Below are 18,787 nucleotides of genomic sequence, written 5' to 3' on the forward strand. Positions count from 1 at the left end.
TTTTTTAAGTTAAACCTGTTTTACTGAAAAATGGTAATTGTGCATTTTACATATAATTTGTTCTAGAGCGGAATTTCTAGAATAGTCACAGCTTGTTATATTTTTGAAGTTTAAATTTCAAAGGATTTAAGTAGACCAAGTTATATCTCATCCTTTATCTTGAAGTTTACTTCTCTAAATCTCAGATCTGATATTGTACTGTGCCCGCCTCAAAATCTATTTTCTAATGTTGCTAACTAGTTTCTCATCGGAATTCTGAAACTTCCGACTAACTTTCTTAATGTATAAACATAAAATATTTAGTTGATGATAATAACAAAGTTCTCCAATGAAAAAATCAACCAAGAATGTTCCTTGCAAATAGTAAAAATTATAAATAATTAAAAGAGGGAAATTAGTTTTACACCAAACATGCATTTTAAAAATCAAAATATACGCACATATTATTGAATTAAAAATTTAAAAGTTTATGACTATATTACAAATATACTACTTGTATTATGTAAGTATTACTTGTATTACAAGTAGTATATAACTATATATTCTTATAGTTTATCTTAATTCACGTAATTTTTTTAAAAAATAATTATGATGATAGAACTAAATACAAGGAACAAGAGGAAAGAAGAGACAAAAAACTTTAATATGAATATAAAAATTAATTTTCGAATTCATTTTATTATAAGGTACACATCAAGGACACAGAAAACACTACGGCAAACAGGACATGTGCAAGTTGAAGATAACCATGTTTCTGGTCGATCTTGATCTTGACGTGAAGCATACCTGCATAAATAAAATGTTCTTATAATGAATGATAAGAGTACTGATGAATTTGTAAGATTAGTTATAACCAACAAAATGTTAAAGACGCACTAGTACATTCATACAACCTGAAGTATTTATGGTAAAGTTACGAAATACTTTTGCCCATTCTTGAAATGATAATCACAGAGGCTTCATTTAGAAAATGAGTTATTAGCTCGAAAATATTTGTTCTTTCCTAAGGTTTAGCGTTCCTGATGTTTATTTCATTGGAATATGTTGAAACTAAACCGGCAAAAAGATTGCACTTAAGTCATAAATCTCAAACTTAAGATGAATCAATTTAAGGTAACCAAATCGGCAGCAACTAGCTTTATTTATTTAACAAATGTAGGCGCCAAGGTGGCCGAGCGGTCAGAGGCGAGACCTGTAAAGCTAATATGTATTGTGGTACTGAGTTCGATTCCCGGTCTTAGGCTTTCGATTTAATTTAATGGTTAATGAAAAAAAATTCCAGTAAAGTATATTTGCTAGTCTCCTCCGTACACGATACCTGATTGGTAGTTGAACGTAAAGCCCGTCCGAAAAAATTAGCAATTACTTTACTTTTACTTTTTACTTTATTAAAACTGTCCGGTAGGACAGTTGTATAAGGGTTGATCATCAAAAACTGCACGAAAAAGCGTAACGTTGAAAAACACCCAACTTTGATTTAACTAATGAAGTGTATCCCTCGTTTCAAGAGTTATTTCTGACTTTCGGGTTTTTCTAAGGTTTTTGATCAAAATTATACTTCCACTTATCAAGTTTCTTTTATGACACAAAACTATTTCTTACATCACTACATTTCTATTTTACTTTTGAATTAAAAGAATTAGTTAAATATGTAGACGTCAATTTTTCTCCGGCAAGTCTTAACGTCTAACTACCAAAGTTACCATCAAATTATAGTAAAAACCTTTTTAAGACTAGATTTTTTTATTATCTCCCGTTATATTTAACTCCCGTTAAAAAATCCACATCTGTTCGTTATGCAAAAAATTATCACACAGATTTTCGCGATCTACTTTATATGTATTAGTACATTATTATGACCGAAAGTACGCGGAAATGAAAATTCTTGCAACCAACTAATTCAAAATCCGCTAAAGATTGGATTAAAACCCAATACTGGTCAGAATGAAAAAAAAACTAAGCAAGGATGAAATTTCCGATATGGACCAGCTCTGCTGTACTGACTCTATAATATATAAAACTTGATATTTATTTGACTCTTACTTTTACTGACATTTTAAGGAGTTATCAGGCAGGAAAGTGATTAATGAATGACGAATGGGCTATTAACGGAAGATAAAATTTGTTCTTTCGGTGGAATAAACTCGCCCTCTTGGATTATAAAAAATTGCTCACCTAATTGTGAATCGAATAAACAGCCAAAGTTTGAAAGTTTACGCTTCTGATAATTTTTGGAAATGATAGAACGTTATACATTAAACATTACATACCACTTTGCCATACAATCGAGACACCATAGCGGGCGGCAATAACAGATTGTACACTGAGAATTAGTACAGGATTTGACCAATTTAACTTGTGGTTCCATAAGCATGCACCCAATACATGTATCTAATTCTTGCTAAAACACATAATATTCAAGTATTCATTACGTATGAAAGAAAAATGTATAATTTAAGTATTATCTTGATAAATAAGTAAATAATTTTTATTTAAACTAAACAAATTTAATTGTAATTGAATCTTAACATTACTATTACAAAACAAATAAATCTGCCTAAACTTAAAAACAAAGCTACTTTCGTAATTTGGAGTAATAATAATAATAATAATTACTATACAAATAAATTTTTTGTAAATTTAGAAAAAAAAATTCAACATCAGTAAGTACTGTAACAAGTTTGGTTTTGTCTGATGTGAGTACCTTTAAAATATCTAGTTGACGGTAAACAAAAAAGTCTTGGAGCTACAGAAAAGATTTAACGCTTCACACGACCCCTGTTCTAAACAAGAATGTTTCAGAACAAGCACGCTGAGAAAAACTGTGCAAAAGTTTCGCGCTAGCACGACGAAGGACTTAAGTACTTGAGACTGATTCTGTTACTGCTACTATGACTGTCCAATCTTTGGAAACATATTCTCTTCTTGTCAGAACAAACATTTTCTTTCATAAGTAGGATTTTTTCAGTAGTTTCCCTAAAAACCTCAAAAAAATGAACAGAATAAAATGCTCTTGTACATAGCAGCCTCAAGCCTACTCCTATATTATGTGGATGTACTGAATAAATGATTCTTTTTCAGTAGTTTTTCTGAGAAATGGAAACTTCTACTTCTATCTTAATTAGGCACATTGATTTCTATGTCACCAACATTAACTGGATTCGTTAATCCTTAAAAGCAGAACTCTTACATGTTTTATACATTCGCTCTAACTTTGCTCCTGAGAGTTTTGTTTACTGAACCTTTCTCGATGTTTTTTAAATATATTTTAACTTTTCAATTTTCACCAGATATTATTTCTACATTTTCACATTCCTCCTAAAAAAGAATTTGTAATTGCAGATATATAAGTGCCACGCCTCACTGAGCTACAAGGATACAATTGCATTCATCTCCGCTTAGTCAGCACTTCGCAAATCATTGATTTAAACTTTCAATAGGGCACCTTTTTAAAACTGACAGATACGCTTGAAGAAATATTCTATATTAAACTATAAACAAATGGTACTAACATTTGCTTGAAGTGCATAAGTTGGATTTTTTTCAACAGTTTCCCTAAAAACTTCTAAAAAATGATCAGTTCTTGTCTTATGAAATGTTATTCCATCTAGGATTCGTATAGGCCTTCGTATTTTATTCTTCAAATCATTAAAATCCAGAGCATTACATCTGTAATTTACAATGACATTGAAAATAGATACAACTTACTTTAGTTGATAGAGATTTTTCCCGTTCTGACTTACCTAATAAAAAACGATGGTAATCCTGGTCTAATGGTCTTCACTTCAATAGTTACGTACTGTACAGTCCCTTCACCATCCACTGATATATGATGAGTGTCAGCGCTACATACCTCTAACGTTGAATCACTTTGGTGGGCTAGATTAACGTTATAGGGAGATATTTTTATAATCCATGTATCAGTAACTACAACTTTAGTCATGGAACTAGGTTCTAAACAAATTTTATCTATCCTGCAAAGATTAAATAACATTATTAAAGAAATTGTTCTTATAAAAACTTCATTTCAGGATTAAAAAAAAAGAACCGACCCTCTATAATCCGCATTAATAGTAGATGCAAGCTGCTTCCACGATGTCCCTTCAGGACAGAAGAGGCTTAAAGTACGTGCAATTGGGTGACTGCTCCATCCATCATATGCCCATAGTAAAATAAAAAATGATGATGTGAAAGGGAGAATGTGGGAAAATAAAACCAACGTAGACCACCAAAGTCCATCTAATGATGTTATAATGCTAAGGTCTTCCATCACCAGCGACAGGCCAAATATATATCCTATAAAATTCAAATATTTTAATTAATGACATGAAAATTACTAAAACAAATCTATTAAAATTTGTCACATTAAAACCTTTGCTATCTATCTAAAACCGTTCATCTTAATAAACTACCTGAAACTAAAATTAAACCAAAAAACTGCAACATTTTAAAATGACAATCTTTAGGATACATATAACGCAATTTAAAAATACGAAAAGTGCTGTTAAAATTAAAATTTCTCTTACATAGTGAGTGACGTTATTTTTAAACAATGTATAATAATATTGTAATTGTTGAGTATTTTCGAGCAACCAAAATTATAATATAAAAAACCAAGACAAACTGTTACATAGATGGACCAAAAAAAAGGCTGAAACATTTACCTAAGGGAAGAAGAGAATGTACAAAAATTGTGAGCGAAGTTCTCCTGATATGATAATGAATGAAATCTTCATGTTCTTTTATTAGAAGCCAGTCGAATAAACTTTCGATGACAACTCCGGCAGATACGAATTCTTTTGTTCTTAAAATGAAACACGTGATGATAGTAACATATACCAGTGTGTAAACTGATGCTGGAGTTGTAAATGAGGTATAGTAAGTAGCTGCTGGCATGATGGAGAATATTAAGAACACAAACTAAAAGGAATTTTCACTGAATATGTTCTGAAGGCATTGACACTGAAAGGATGACATAACTACTAACTTCGTGGAAACTTGATTGCTACTAAAATAGAAAATGTATGCAGCGAAAGATAGAATTTCTGCATCTAAAACCAGTCACTTCATAATAGTAAAATGAGAAGTATTTTGGGCTTAGAGAAGTTACGAAGACACCCTTTTTTGCCGGTTTTCTTTTGACTACCTGACACTGACACTATTAAGTATTTACTTTTACTTTCTGGCAGCAACCGAACATATTGGTCGTACAGAGATCACTTTAGAGATTATCCTTCAAAATGAAGTCGATTTTTTTATTTATTTAATCGAGAATCGATAGATTCGAATAAAAGTATCTTTAATCAACATCGATTTTTTTCAAAGGCTAAGTTGATTGAGTACTATTCTGGTCTCACTAATCCAACAAATATAAAATATTGGTATATCAGAGTTGCTGAAGGCAGTTGACTTTTATCTAAATGATGGTAATAGTTTATTTATTTAACTTCATATCCTAAGAAGGGAGCTCTTTATTCCAAACAGTACATATGTCTATATTAGTGCCATAATAGTTTTGAATCAGTTGTTTAAATTCACAGCTATTTGTTCTTAATTTTTCAAAAATAGTTCTTGAATTATTATATAACTTGACTAATTGAAGAATTGTCTATTGACTTCCAATGAATATTTGTTACAACCCCTGTGACGCCCTTTTTAGAAGAAAAGGTACTTCTCCAATTCAATACAATTAGATTATTTCACTTCTTTTTTCTACCATGTAAATGTGAACGTTTTGTGTTAAACTAACAATCTTGTAGCCACAACCGTTCATTACATAATGCTATTAATATATAGCAATCTGCTAATTTCCGTTTCTCCCTATTATCTAAACTTGCAAAACAGAGGTACATAGTACAATGTATGCAGTTTGCACTTTGCAGTATGCACTAGTCAAAGCAAGGTGTGTGTTCAGTAGTAACCATTACGATATTTTTATCTTTTATGATAGTAGTATTGTATAATATTCAAATTGAGTTTTCACCGGAAAAACGTGTTTGGAGCGTTAGATGTCAAAAATAATATTATAAGAGTGTGGTGTGTGTGAATTGTGGTTTTCTTAAACTTTGAATCACTTCCTCTCTGAATTCTTTTCAGCTTTCTGAGAGCCAGGGTTTGGCCTAACTCTGTCAACCGGAATGAGCGTTTTATACATATGTATTGTATTATAATACATGTGTTTTATTATTAACAGTTACCAATCAACAAAAAGCTATATAATCACTATGAATACATAACTTTAGAAATAATATTAGTGAGTTTAATTTCTTAAAATTATGGAACGAAAAGGTGATTATATCACTCTTTATGTATTTGTTCATATTTTTATTACGACCTATTAGTTTAGATTGAAACAAAGGGGGTTCAATTTGACATGATTTGCAGGCATATGAGGTCTTATTTCGCAAACCCTCTAGAGCCTAGTAAGTAAATCCTCTCCTTTTCATGAGGTCCAGGATTTTGCTCGGCAGTTCATTTTTGCAAAATTATCTCTGGTTTCAAGTGCCAAAGCTCTCATTTCACGACTTATCGATTACAACGGTGTCAAGATGTGAGATCAGAGAGGTCGTTTGCTCTCTTTGGCTAACCGAAAAGATGAGTGATTCCTTACATCTAGACATAAGTTTTCTTCTGCCAGATCTTAATAATAGCAGAGGTAAATAGCAAAAGCTACTGATTGGAACTAGAGGGATTTCCAAAAAGTCTTACGATAAATATCTCTGGGTTCACCAAGTGGTCTCCGGCTGCTCCGCACGGTCATTTTGGAACTCATGTTTAAACAATCCGGTTTCTTTTGTTCTGCAAATAGTAAACAAAAAATCCATTCTTTATTATTAATGTTACTAAATTGGAGGTCAAGATAAATCTTGGTTTTGCTTGTACTTACTATCAGTTGTTTGCAGAATGGTTCACAGGAGCAAAATATCTCTCCTATAGAGCAAATCTTGAATAAGCAGTAGTTTGGATCATTAATTTGTTTACATCCCTAACTGAAAATACGGGCAAGTACAATTTCTTGACGGATACGAAGTGGTGAATAGTTGGCCTGCATGCCAGCATATTTTACGGGCAATTTTTACAAATTACCTTCTCTATAAATCTTGTTGAATTTATCATTTACTTTTAAAAAGTAAAAAGCAGGGCATCGTTAACCGAAGTCTCAATCCAATTTAGGTGAATACGAAAAATAACTTTTTGCTAACACTTTTAGCGTTTTAACACGTTAAAGTTGTGTACACTACTGACAGTTCTTCCTTCACTATTATTCATAATGCGATAAAATTTAAAAGTTATTTAATGAATAATTACCAGTTATTTGCGCTTCTTTTATTTGAAAACACACGTGTCTCAACTAAGAATACATTTCTTATTATAAGAAGAATGAAATGTTAAAAAAAAAGTAGAAAGAATTATTTGCTTTTTTACTATATGTTCGTTTAAGCAATATGATCGCTCTTTTGTGGGGTTAACAAAGGGGATAAGGATATACATATAGAGCAAGTCTCTTTGAAACCATTGTAAATGTAAACAAGTTAGACAACTTTTTTTTACTATCAGGTGGACACCAGGTAATTTTGTAAACAGAATGGATTTTTTAACCGATCTTTCACCTGTTGATATCTGCAAGGCCTTTTTTCTTTAATTCACTATAACAATAATAAACTAATCACTGTTGTACTTTTACCTTGTAGAAACTTCTAGAAGAATTCCTAAAGGCCAAAGAAAGACTAATTCCAAGATCAAGCCAACCGCGAGCCAAAAAGTGCAAATGTCCAATCAAAATGAAACAATCAAGTACAACATTAATATAAACAATTCAAAAGATTTTTTCAATAAAAAGGATTTTTTCCCTCAAGAATTGAGAAGTTATATAGAACTTTTAAACAAGTTATTTAAACGACAAAATGAAATTCTGGCCAGTGGACCCAATGATAAGAGTGTACACAAAAGAGAATCTGTTCAACTTCCCGATATATCAGAATATAAAGAGTAAGTTGAAAGTTATATTATTGTGGTGTTTAAAACTTGATTTGCCATTCGAAAACCATCTTGAGAAAAAACAATAATTGGTTTTCTTTGTCTTGAATTTTTTCTTTGCATATAATTGTCAATCAAAAGTATAAAATAACAGAAAAACCATCTGCTTATTAACAGTAGAATCTATGTAATTATATGATCCTCAATTCGTGGTTGATTGTAGAAGGTCTGCGTAATAAGCTGCTAAACAATGTCATCGCAAACAAGTTCTTTCAGCCAACAAATTTTGCAATTTTTTGGTTGTTTGATTACTTTCATTTTTCGCAGTCCTTCTTTGCTTGAAGGAGTCGTTTCAATTTTTTTTTCATTTTCTTTTCTCATACTTGGGCCATACTTGGATGGTACCTATTGACATATTGGGCTGCCACACACAAATCTTGCATAGCAAGGCAGGGTGGAGCCTAGGTTATCGAATGCAGACCGCATTCCCCTCTTACATTATCAATCTAGCAGACGAGGGGGAATTGTACCATCCCTCATTTTCACAAGCTGACATTTTTCTAAAATTCAAACAAAAGTACTTTGGGTTATGCTTCAACTGTAATTATTTATAAACATATGTATAACCGATTAACGACTTTTATAATAATACATATTATATATAACATATGTAATACGACTTAATCTAGTTCATGTATATGGTCTATCCTAAGGAGACTATTCAGTATATATCAGCGAATCTAACTCAATGTGTGCAATAAATTTCTTTCAACCCCGGATTAAAGCCTAAATCTAACATTCGTACCACCATTCTCACAATAAATAAACGAGTCGTCCTAATTATTTGGCGATATGTAAAGTTTTTTCGCCTCGTTGGTATCATGTTCTAGGGCTGCTTCGGTGCGAGTGGAAAGCTTCTCTCTTCATCAATGGTTCCTTACTCATAAGTTTAGACTTGTATGCATGAACAGTTTCAATATTTGCCTAAGGAATAAAATAAAGAAAATGCACTTCAAGAATAATCATTCTCCGTGTCACAGATGACGCAACGTCCCAACGTTTAAACAGTCCGAAAGCACTTGTAGGAAAATTCCTTTAAAGGACTGGTCTTTCCTTAAGTGGTAAGGTGTGGGAATTACTATTTCAAAGACAATTAAATTTACCAAATTAGGGCAAAAATGTATAGTCTTGCTCAGAATGGGCCGAAGCTAAACGTATAGTATGCCTCTCTGCGTGCTGTTTCTGCTTGAAAGTAGAATATTTCTTTTAAAATTGTGTCTTATATTTATAATGTCATTAGTTGAAATGAAATTAAGTTATTACTTTCTATTGGAATTGAGATTTTCTGTAGTCACATTTGAGTTCGCTAAAGGCTTTGGTAAACTTGGACATAGTAAGTGGTAATCGCCTATTTCAAACAGGGCTTATCGTTTAACTACTAATAAGGTGTAGATAGGCCGAAGTAAATACTTTACTATTAGCGTGTCTAGCGAATAAAAACTAGCTAAATGCGGGGCAGAACTGGGGGTATTTTAGTTACAAATTCACGCTACATACTAAGCTAACACCCGTCCAACTAAACTACAATAAATTGGACATATTGATCTCAGAAAAAAAAATTAAAATAGATATCTTCTGGTTCAAGAACTGGAGACTAGTATCCGATGTCTTTGCAACGATGGTCGTTCTTTCTTATCAAATAAGAGCCTGTTGAACCAGTTGAACATAAATAATAAAATGAAGTTATTTTAGAGCGAAATGCGATTCTCGTTTCGCTAATTATGAACTGTTGCTTCAGGAGTGAGATGTGTTGACTTTTTCGGTGAGGTGGACTCTCTAAGAAATCGAAATCTTATTTTTTATTGTGTTTGGGGAAAGATATCTCTCTTTCTAAAATTGCAAATGTCTTTAACTAAGTAGCTACGTACGGTGCTGAATTTTAAGGAAAATGTTTTAAGTCTCACATTTAAATAATTAATAGTTAAGCTTGAGTAATGTAGAGTTATTTTTATGTCTTCCACCAAGTGAAACGTTAGTTGAATTTTGTTTTAATTTATATTTTTATTATTAAAACTTAAGGGTGATTTACCTTTGTATTTATGTTTCTATATTTTTTACTTTATTCCTGAATTTTGTAAAATTAGTACCCGGATTGGGCAGAAGGTCCGTTTGTTGCTTATGTCGTATGTCTTAGGAAACTCGTCTTGAAAGTAATGGTTATGCAAAGAGATTTTTTTTTACGAACTCTAGCAAAGACTATTAAAAAATAAAGTATTATATTGATAGGTAATTGTAATATTGTAATTTTCAATAACATTTATTGTTCCTACAAACCACACACAACTGGCTGTATTATTTTTCAAGCCCTTTAAAAGTAGATTTTGCGAATTGAGCATAAGTCCTAAAATGTTTATTTATTTTGGTTATTCAGAATGCAGAAAACAATATTGAATCTTCCAAAAGACGGAATAAAAAAGAAAAAAGTGGATACAGTAAGATGTTAGTAATTTTTATTTTATTAGTATTTAGTAAAATTAGGCTAGGACTATAAAGCTAAGATGATGTGTTATAATTAGTCAGTTACTTGACTTTGCTTTGTATTTAAAGTGTTAATCTGGGAAAATTTAAGTAAAGTTGAAGTCTATCCAACCAACAAGACAATTGTACGGTAGAACGAAGTAAAGCCCATCGAAGGGTTTAATTTACTTTTTACTTTTTTACTTTACTTTTTATTTTTGTAAAATAAATCACTAAATATTGAACGGTTTTCTCATCTTGACTTTCATTTGAGATTTTCTGATTTTATCAAATATTTTCAATAGAATGTTTCACTTTTCTCAATCTTTAACATTCATAATTCAAACCTTTTTCTCAGAAAAACTTATTCTGTAAAGTATATTAACGAATTTTAAAAAATATAATAATATTTTTTATAATTTAACTCAAGAAATTATTGGTTCTTGTCAAAAATTTGTGGATCCTACAAAACAAGAGACAGAATTTCGAAACTAGTTTGAAATTAAATTGTTAAAAAACTTGCCGGAATCACGAATAATTTTTCCTTCAATATCACTCCCTCAAATCGACAATTATATGCATAAATATATGTTATACTCTAAAGGCCTGCAGAGAATCTCTCTTAATTGGCAAATCAATTATTGATAAACAATATTTTAATTAATGATTTAGTTCTGAAAGCGTCGAGGACCTTCCTTAATCTATTGCCCTTTTGTACCCTGCCGCCTTTGAGCAGTAATCTTTCTTTGATTGTTCTTGACAGAATCTATAAGTCTTGTAGAAAGAGAAATGTGTCGCGATTCGAACCTGGACCCCACCCCAACCCTGAAAATGTGCTCATTGATTAAAATAATTAAAATTGTATACATTTAGTTAAGAATTTAAGATATGTTTAAACATAATTTTCAGATTTAACCCAAGAAAGACGCAATCATGGGGCTCCTGTTGGGGCGGAAAAAAATTACATTGTAGCCATGGCTGTTGGCAAGAAAAACAAAAAACCTGGTACAAAAAAAGTAATTAGTACGAATTATACCATTACTAATCAAGCTATTAAATTTGAATTTCCAAAATTTCAGCCGTGTATGCAATTTCAATTGATTAACTGATTGTAATGTAAAAAGTACTTTTTTACTGATGGAGTTTATGCTATGTGCGGAGGAAGTCGCTAGATGTACCTTTAAGGCTTCTGTTAATTTAGTAATTTTTTCCACAAAGCAGTAATTAAAAGTTAAGTGATTGAATAATTTGTTACAAATTATCATTACTTTCCAGATCTACGTTTAATGCTGGTTCTCTTAGAAATCCGTATTTTAAGTACATACTATTAAGATTACAATTATATGTAATTGTAACAATTCAAAGAAGTTTTATTATATGAAATACATTTACATTTAGAAAGCCAAGAAACATCGAGGCAATGATGATGATGAATCAGTCCAAGGCGATGAAGGTACAAAAAAAAGTAAAAAAGGTAAAAAAACGAAAGGGGCCAAATCAGGAAAGAAGAAAGACGAGCGAGAAACACCAAAAAAAAGTCTAAAACGTAATTATGAAAAGTAGCCTTCTTTGCTTTTAATGCATAAGAGATTTTATTTTCAGTGTACGATACCTGAGTCACTATACTTTTTTTTTCTTATTTCTTATTGCAATACTATGTCTAATGCAAGAGTATATTTAATTTCCGGAACTCTCAGTTGTCTTTTTTTCTAACAGACAATTTATAATCCATCTTCACTTACGAGGAACTTATCCATTTTTTCCTGAACCCCATTAAAATAAATTTTCTCCGAAAAAGTTTTAAAACAAAGATATAAGTTACTTCAAATGTGTATATTTCATAATCGAAATTTATGTTTCTAATTTTTCTAATTTATGTTTGCTTTAACTGCTCTGTGCATAGAGAGGTCTTTTCAGAGCTTCTTCCAATTCTACTTCAACCCCTATCTATGCCTCTGGAAAATGGTACGCTCAGGTCTTCCAAGCTCAGACTAATCTATTTCTTGCCATTTCGGAGGCATGATAGAATCCTCTCAGTTCTAATTAGTAATTATTTATGCAGTAGGCATTTTCAAAAAATGCTGTGATTGTAGGTTCTGGTTTTTAACTTCTATTTTCTCTTTCTCCTGCTGAGGAAGAGAGGGAAAAATCTTCATTGCTTGTTTGCTTTTATTGATTTTACTCAATTTTTTAATCCACATATAGTATGGTTCACGTTAACTTAGGTCTTACAGCAACTTACTTTTTAATGAGTAAAGAATAATTCTTAATAGCACGCATCTTAGGGAAGAGCTTAGCTGAATGGTTAGCGAATACTGGGATTTCCAACGCGGAGATTATGGGATCGAATCAAGCTGCTGGCTCTTAGATTTTCTTTTCCTAGGAGCTTCTTACATTTCACAGGTGTGGTCTGTAAAGCCTTCGGCCTTTCCTTTTAAGCGCAGAACCTCAAAGTTAGCTCGTCTAACTAAATAGTATAATTCTCTAAGCTTACAACCAAATTCTTTATTTTCTCAGAATATAATGTTTGAATAATTATCTAAAGGGGAAAAATGTGATAGGTAATTTCAGTTAAATTTATTTATTTTTGCCAAGATTTCATAACTTTAGCGCTGAGGAACATATTTTATATTGAAACAGATTGCAATATACATTGATTTGATGTTATCAATAAAATGTTCTTTAACATTCAATGTACTTCAAAAAGTTTTCATGAATCCATACTGAATATATTATAAACACATAAAAATATATTTTTTTATGACTTTTATACCATTTAAGTAATTTTACTACATTAAAGTTTCATTATGTTTTGTAGAATTTATAAGATGTTACAGATATTGTTACAGATTGCTAGTCATTTTCATGTATATGTTGTTTTAAAATAGTAATATAATTTAAATACTTTTCCAGCGGTTATGACTTATCGATTGTCAGATTTGTCCAATTTAAAAAATGGAATTTCTGTAGTTCCAGCCGAGACATACACCAGAAAAATTATTTCTTTCAGAGCTGAACCAGCAAAACCCGAAATAAGTTGGTATGTTAATAAAATTTGATTTGGTTTCATTTATGTCTTTGCTACCTTATCGTATACGTTATTTAAAGTAAGTAAATGAATTTATTTAGTTAATAATGAATACCAGGGAGAATGAGTAAGGGGTAGGAATCTTAAAGTGATTGGGAAATGTCAGATTTAGAAGATGAATTGGAAGACACCCTTGAATCTTTAAAGGTAGAAAAACTAGATGGATATGATGAATCAAACTCTGGAAAAACATCTTTAGGTAGTCTAGGAATGAAAGTGTGAAGTTAGTGAGCATTACTGTAATTACTATTACAAAATAATTTAAGAATATGAATAATTGTTAGTTTTAGATTGCTCCCGAATGAAGAAGTTTATTATTATAGCCCTAATTTGATAGCTGCCTTGTTCAATCCAGAAGGAACGGGCTATATACTCTACCCAAATCGAGACATTGCGATTGAAATTACTAGGGGAAGAATTGGTTTGTTTTTTGGCTTTTATCTATCGTATATTAAAATAATGGATAGATAATGATTTTCTAATTATACAAAAATATATTAAGGCAAAAAAGTTGTGGTGTACACTGAAAGTAAAACAGATAAACTTGGGAATTATGTTGCATCTGTACCTGTTGCAATATTCGATGATCTTGGAAATGGAGTCGTTTTTGACAAATATGGAAAGATCAGGTGAGTAGTATTTACTTTTGAGTTTAATATTTACGTATTTAATTTACGTATGAATAAGATCTCAAATTAGGCGTATTATCTAAATAAGAACTACCATTTTATGGTGAAATATCATTTGTGTTTTGCTAAGTTACTTGATGGGAGAACAGAAAATATGAATATTTTTCATATTTCACTTACTCAAGTTTAGTGTTGCTAAATATATCGCTTTATAGCGTTCCCACGCCCAACAAAACCAAAACAAACATTAGTCTTTCCTGTTCATATTAAAAATCCACGTTTGTTGGAGGTAAATCTTAAATTCTTATATTCTGGTACCCCCAATCATCCTTCAAGTCCTCCTTTAATGTTATTGATTGAGAGTAAATACTAGTATCTTATTTCTGTGATATCCAAAAGATCCAAACCCTATTTTTTTTTCAACACTGTTGATTATGTTTTTAGGTTCAAAAATTTTGATTCCTGAAGGGAATAGGATAAGGGCTGCGTCAATTTCATCAAAAAATTTTAGAAACTGTTGATGCCGAATAGGATTCATCTATTGAGTGGCATGTAGGTTATCTTCTGTATTATGAATTTTTCTAAACTGACCATCTTTTTTGGAGTGATAGAATCTGAAGGGAGAAGATACTGAGCCAAACAGTCCAAAGGGGGCAAAAGAGTGAGGTGTGAGAGTTTGTTTTTACTGCCTACTCCATTAAAACCGGAAATTCTCCAGTCATCCTTAAAAAACAATCCTGGTATAAAATGGACTTTTTAATGGCATCGGTATGCATTCTATGACTGAATTCGTAACTTAACGGTGTCCAAAAGTATATTATTGGCTGTCCTTTTGTAACTATTGACTAGTCATTGGTATCCTTAATCAGATGACCTCCAAAGGCTTCGGAAGTTAGTAAGTATACTGCTTCATAGATATAAAACCAAATCTCTGCTTTGGATTACGTATCCATAATTACCTTTTCCATAAAATGCAAACTTGATAGCTTCTGTATACATTTGTCCAGTGAGAGGTTCAGCTAGATAACATTCTCAACGTTTTTTGTATATATTTATTTTTATTTTTTAACGGTACATTTGCTGAAAATGAAGTGGGATAAAAAAAATTATATTTTCTAGACCTCTATATCCTATCTCTAGGAGAAGGAATTAATGAAAGACGCCAAATGAACTAAGATATCTCTGCCGTTAGTGATAAATTTGAGACCTTCGTGAAGAATTACGCTTTGCCTATCAATTATTTATTACCGCTAATGCATTACTATTATTTCTAGCTTTTTTAAAACTTCTTTTTATTAATATTTTTAGATTGAACTATGATCAAGGTGAAGGTGCACTTTATGATACACCATCAAAAGTGCCTTTCTACTGGAAATGGCATAAAAGCCAGTTTTTAATACAGCGTCGACAAGAGTTACGATATGTGGACGAAGATGAACCAGATAATGCTGTAGAAGATGAAGAGGAAGCAGTGGAAAGCCAAGAAAAAACGCCGGAAGACAAAAAAAAAACGAAGAAAAAGAAGAAAATAAAAACAGCAAAAGGGAAATCTAAGAAAGATACAAAATCTGTTTCTGAGACGGATGTCGATGATGAGGCGGTATCAGGAAAAAAGACTGGAACCAAAAGAAAAAAGAAAACACCAAAACAAAATAAGAAAAAGACCGCTAAAAAAGGTCATAGAGACGCGGATGATTCCCCAAAAGAAGGTAAAAAAAGTAAGAGAAAAGGTCGAGCTACCGGTCATACTTCAAAGAAAGGTCAAGCTACCGGTCGTGCTTCAAAGAAAGGTCGAGCTAGCGGTCGTACTTCAAAGAAAGGAGGTCGAACTAGCGGTCGTACTTCAAAGAGAGGTGGCCGAGCTAGCATTCGTGCTTCAAAGAAACTTTCAACTCTTACTGCCAAAATTAGATTTGGCAAGTTGAAGGCATTTATGGATATGACTAAAGGTAATTTTTAAAAAGTACTTTTCTAGCTAAGCCAACCCAGAGTGTGAACCTTTGGTATTTCCGAATTGGTTTTGCACAAAAAGTTATGAATGCATCTGTTTTGAAGTGGTAGATTAAATCCCAAACTTTCACAATATGTAGTTTAATGTCTTCAGCTGTTTGGTTGCAAAATAATCTTCTTAGAATTTTACCTATAACTCATACAGCAATGCACATGTTAATTGCATATATTCTTTTTCTGTAAAAATCACACAATTCAACCCTATTCTTTTTTCTTACAGTTTCTTATATATTTTACGGTGCTGTTTCTAATCGAGGTTCGAAACGATCGAAACGTCACCGTATTATTGCAACCAAACTTCTTTACCGTCACAAAAAACCGACAGAGCTGACTAAATATTATAATCTAGGACTTTGTATTAATTCATGTTTTAATAGTCCCGGCATGAGGATGACTGCAATGGAAAAGAGTAAACACAAGATCTTTTGTAGCAAAATTTTCTAATTTGAAATTATTTTGATTTCAGAAAAGAAAAGAATATTGCCACCAGTATCTAAACCACCCAAAGTATTGGTACCGATTACTGAAATTAAGCCGTTAGCTCTGAAAATAACTGAGCACGTGTCGCTTAGAATTATGAATCAAGCACATGTTCACATTGACTTTGCTTATCTACCGTTTCATATAACGTAAGTATAGTTTTACTTTTTGCTAATTTTCCTCTTCAATTTACTACTTACTATTGCGGTACAAAAAAAATGTTTTTGTCAAATTTTCGAAACTAAATTTCCAGAGATATACTTAAAAAATATGTCTCAAAGAGATACTTTTAGAGATTAGTATGAATTATTCAATGCTTAATCAAAAGTTATATTTTCACTTCAATTTTCTTACGTCTGTTTAATTTACCAAGTTGGTCATTGAGAAGCTCTCGTTCTATTTGAAAACTAGCCTTAGCCTCCGCCGACTTAGTATGAAATGTTGTTGACTATTATTTAAAACTGTCTTTTCTTAACCGTGGACGATCTTAGTACAAATAAACGTCTTGAATGCTTCTTAAATTATGGATTTTGCTCAGAATTCTTTCTGTACTAAGATGGAGCTGTATATGCCTTGCTAAAGTTTCCTGCTCACTATTGCCAAAATTTACGCAGTTACCGAGAATGTTGATTTAAGAGCGGCCACCATAATCTGTAATTGTTGGAGATTCATGAATCACTAAGTTCGTGGTTCTCTCTTGATACTATTATTTTTGTATTATTAGACATGTGTCGATTTATTTTTAATATTTTATTATTTTTTTTTAATATTTTGGTATGTATCATAAGATTTTATGAAAACTCTTATAATTGCCCAGTGTTTTGTCTGTATGTCTTCTCCAGACGCTCTAATTAGATGGCAAAGTGCCATTTAAACGAAATTGAAATTATTATTATTATGTGACTAATTAAAGTGAATGCTAACAACTCATCATCAAGTACATATTATCTGTGAATTATCTCATCACTTCATGACATGATTTCAGACTCTACCTTGGAATGAAAATTTATCCGGAAATTCTAGAAAGAATTGACAAAATTACATTGGATGCAAATGATAAACGCAGAGTTCCATGCTATTTTGAATGTCTACATAAAAGAACACATAGTTTAATTGAATTGTATTCAAAACGTAATCTTATGATTGAAAAAGGAAAGAAAGATAGATTCAAAAAACGTATTAATAATGCTTACACCATGGGTACTTTCATTCATCTGAGGAGAAAAAAACTCATAAGTAGAGAATAGATCGATTCTTTAGCTCATAAGAAAGTGGTTAGTACGGGCTGACACTTTCCATATTTTAATCACTATGCCTAATAAAAGGTTATTTAGTTTATTTTTAAATTTATTGTATTGCTTTCTAATTGCAGCATTTATGGACATTGGCGGTCACAGGGTTCTTTAGGCACAACGAATCTGTATACAAATGTTTCATAATTCATACACAAAAAGTATTTCTTCTCAAATAAAATAAATTGAAGGAGTGAAAATCCAACACATCTCCTCTCTCTCAAGTTCATAAATAATGTATGTTTCTGTTAAAAACTAATTTAAAAACTACTTAAAATTTATATTTGTGCAGTGACTTTAAAGTCTAGCCAAACCACTGCGACCTAAGTGATGTACAGTGTTAATTATTTATAAATTGTACGCTTTAACAAATTGACCATATGAGAGTGTGTTACGGCCTAGAGCTTTCGTTAGACAAGCTGTATCTGAAGACCAGCCACTTTTCGCAGGCTTAATCCGAGATGTCATGCCTCGGATTATGTTATCCCGCTCTTCTATTTTGGAGCCGTCCGAAAAATTAACACAAGTCTAAAGTAATTACGTAATTATTAATTTCGTATAAATTTTAACTTAGTATTATTTTGTAATTTACAACATGCCAAAAAAATATTCTTATATTTATAAAATATATTCTCAGAAACAATCTCTTTAAGAAAGTGTGTTGCGTCCTAAATAAAAGAATAGTTTTAAAGTGAATGCATTTTTAACGAATCCCTTATCCAAAGAAAAATTCTAGCTGCTCTTTTTATATGTATGAGTGAATCAGATTGTTCTAATTCAGGATTTAACACTCC

General features: G+C 31.5%; 2 protein-coding genes across 6 annotated transcripts; one reads left to right on the forward strand and one right to left on the reverse strand.

Moving 5' to 3' along the window:
- Positions 1 to 658: 658 nt before the first annotated feature.
- On the reverse strand, positions 659 to 7,519 carry LOC141447823 (E3 ubiquitin-protein ligase TM129). Of its 2 annotated transcripts, XM_074115700.1 has the most exons (7): positions 6,887 to 7,519; positions 6,709 to 6,798; positions 4,053 to 4,296; positions 3,744 to 3,974; positions 3,513 to 3,669; positions 2,271 to 2,401; positions 659 to 786 (listed from the first exon to the last, which is right to left on the reverse strand). In XM_074115700.1, the coding sequence occupies exons 2-7, from the start codon at positions 6,770 to 6,772 to the stop codon at positions 672 to 674; spliced, it is 942 nt and encodes a 313-aa protein (XP_073971801.1). In that variant the 5' UTR covers positions 6,773 to 6,798; positions 6,887 to 7,519; the 3' UTR covers positions 659 to 671. The 2 variants fall into 2 exon arrangements, with proteins under 2 accessions (XP_073971801.1, XP_073971800.1); XM_074115699.1 differs by lacking the exons at positions 6,709 to 6,798; positions 6,887 to 7,519 and adding an exon at positions 4,665 to 5,230.
- LOC141447819 (uncharacterized) lies at positions 5,313 to 18,456 on the forward strand. Of its 4 annotated transcripts, XM_074115689.1 has the most exons (12): positions 5,509 to 5,667; positions 7,692 to 7,989; positions 10,409 to 10,476; positions 11,404 to 11,510; positions 11,893 to 12,040; positions 13,408 to 13,534; positions 13,867 to 14,003; positions 14,085 to 14,211; positions 15,520 to 16,160; positions 16,688 to 16,850; positions 17,687 to 17,975; positions 18,074 to 18,456. In XM_074115689.1, the coding sequence occupies exons 1-11, from the start codon at positions 5,622 to 5,624 to the stop codon at positions 17,946 to 17,948; spliced, it is 2,124 nt and encodes a 707-aa protein (XP_073971790.1). In that variant the 5' UTR covers positions 5,509 to 5,621; the 3' UTR covers positions 17,949 to 17,975; positions 18,074 to 18,456. The 4 variants fall into 4 exon arrangements, with proteins under 4 accessions (XP_073971792.1, XP_073971790.1, XP_073971789.1 ...); XM_074115691.1 differs by lacking the exons at positions 5,509 to 5,667; positions 18,074 to 18,456 and adding an exon at positions 5,313 to 5,426 and having other exon boundaries at positions 17,687 to 18,047; XM_074115688.1 differs by lacking the exon at positions 18,074 to 18,456 and having other exon boundaries at positions 17,687 to 18,047.
- The last annotated feature ends 331 nt before the right edge of the window (positions 18,457 to 18,787 follow it).

The sequence above is a fragment of the Rhodnius prolixus genome, unplaced genomic scaffold (genome assembly GCF_049639745.1).
Source record: "Rhodnius prolixus isolate KJV_2025 unplaced genomic scaffold, Rpr scaffold_13, whole genome shotgun sequence".
NCBI lineage: Eukaryota > Metazoa > Arthropoda > Insecta > Hemiptera > Reduviidae > Rhodnius > Rhodnius prolixus.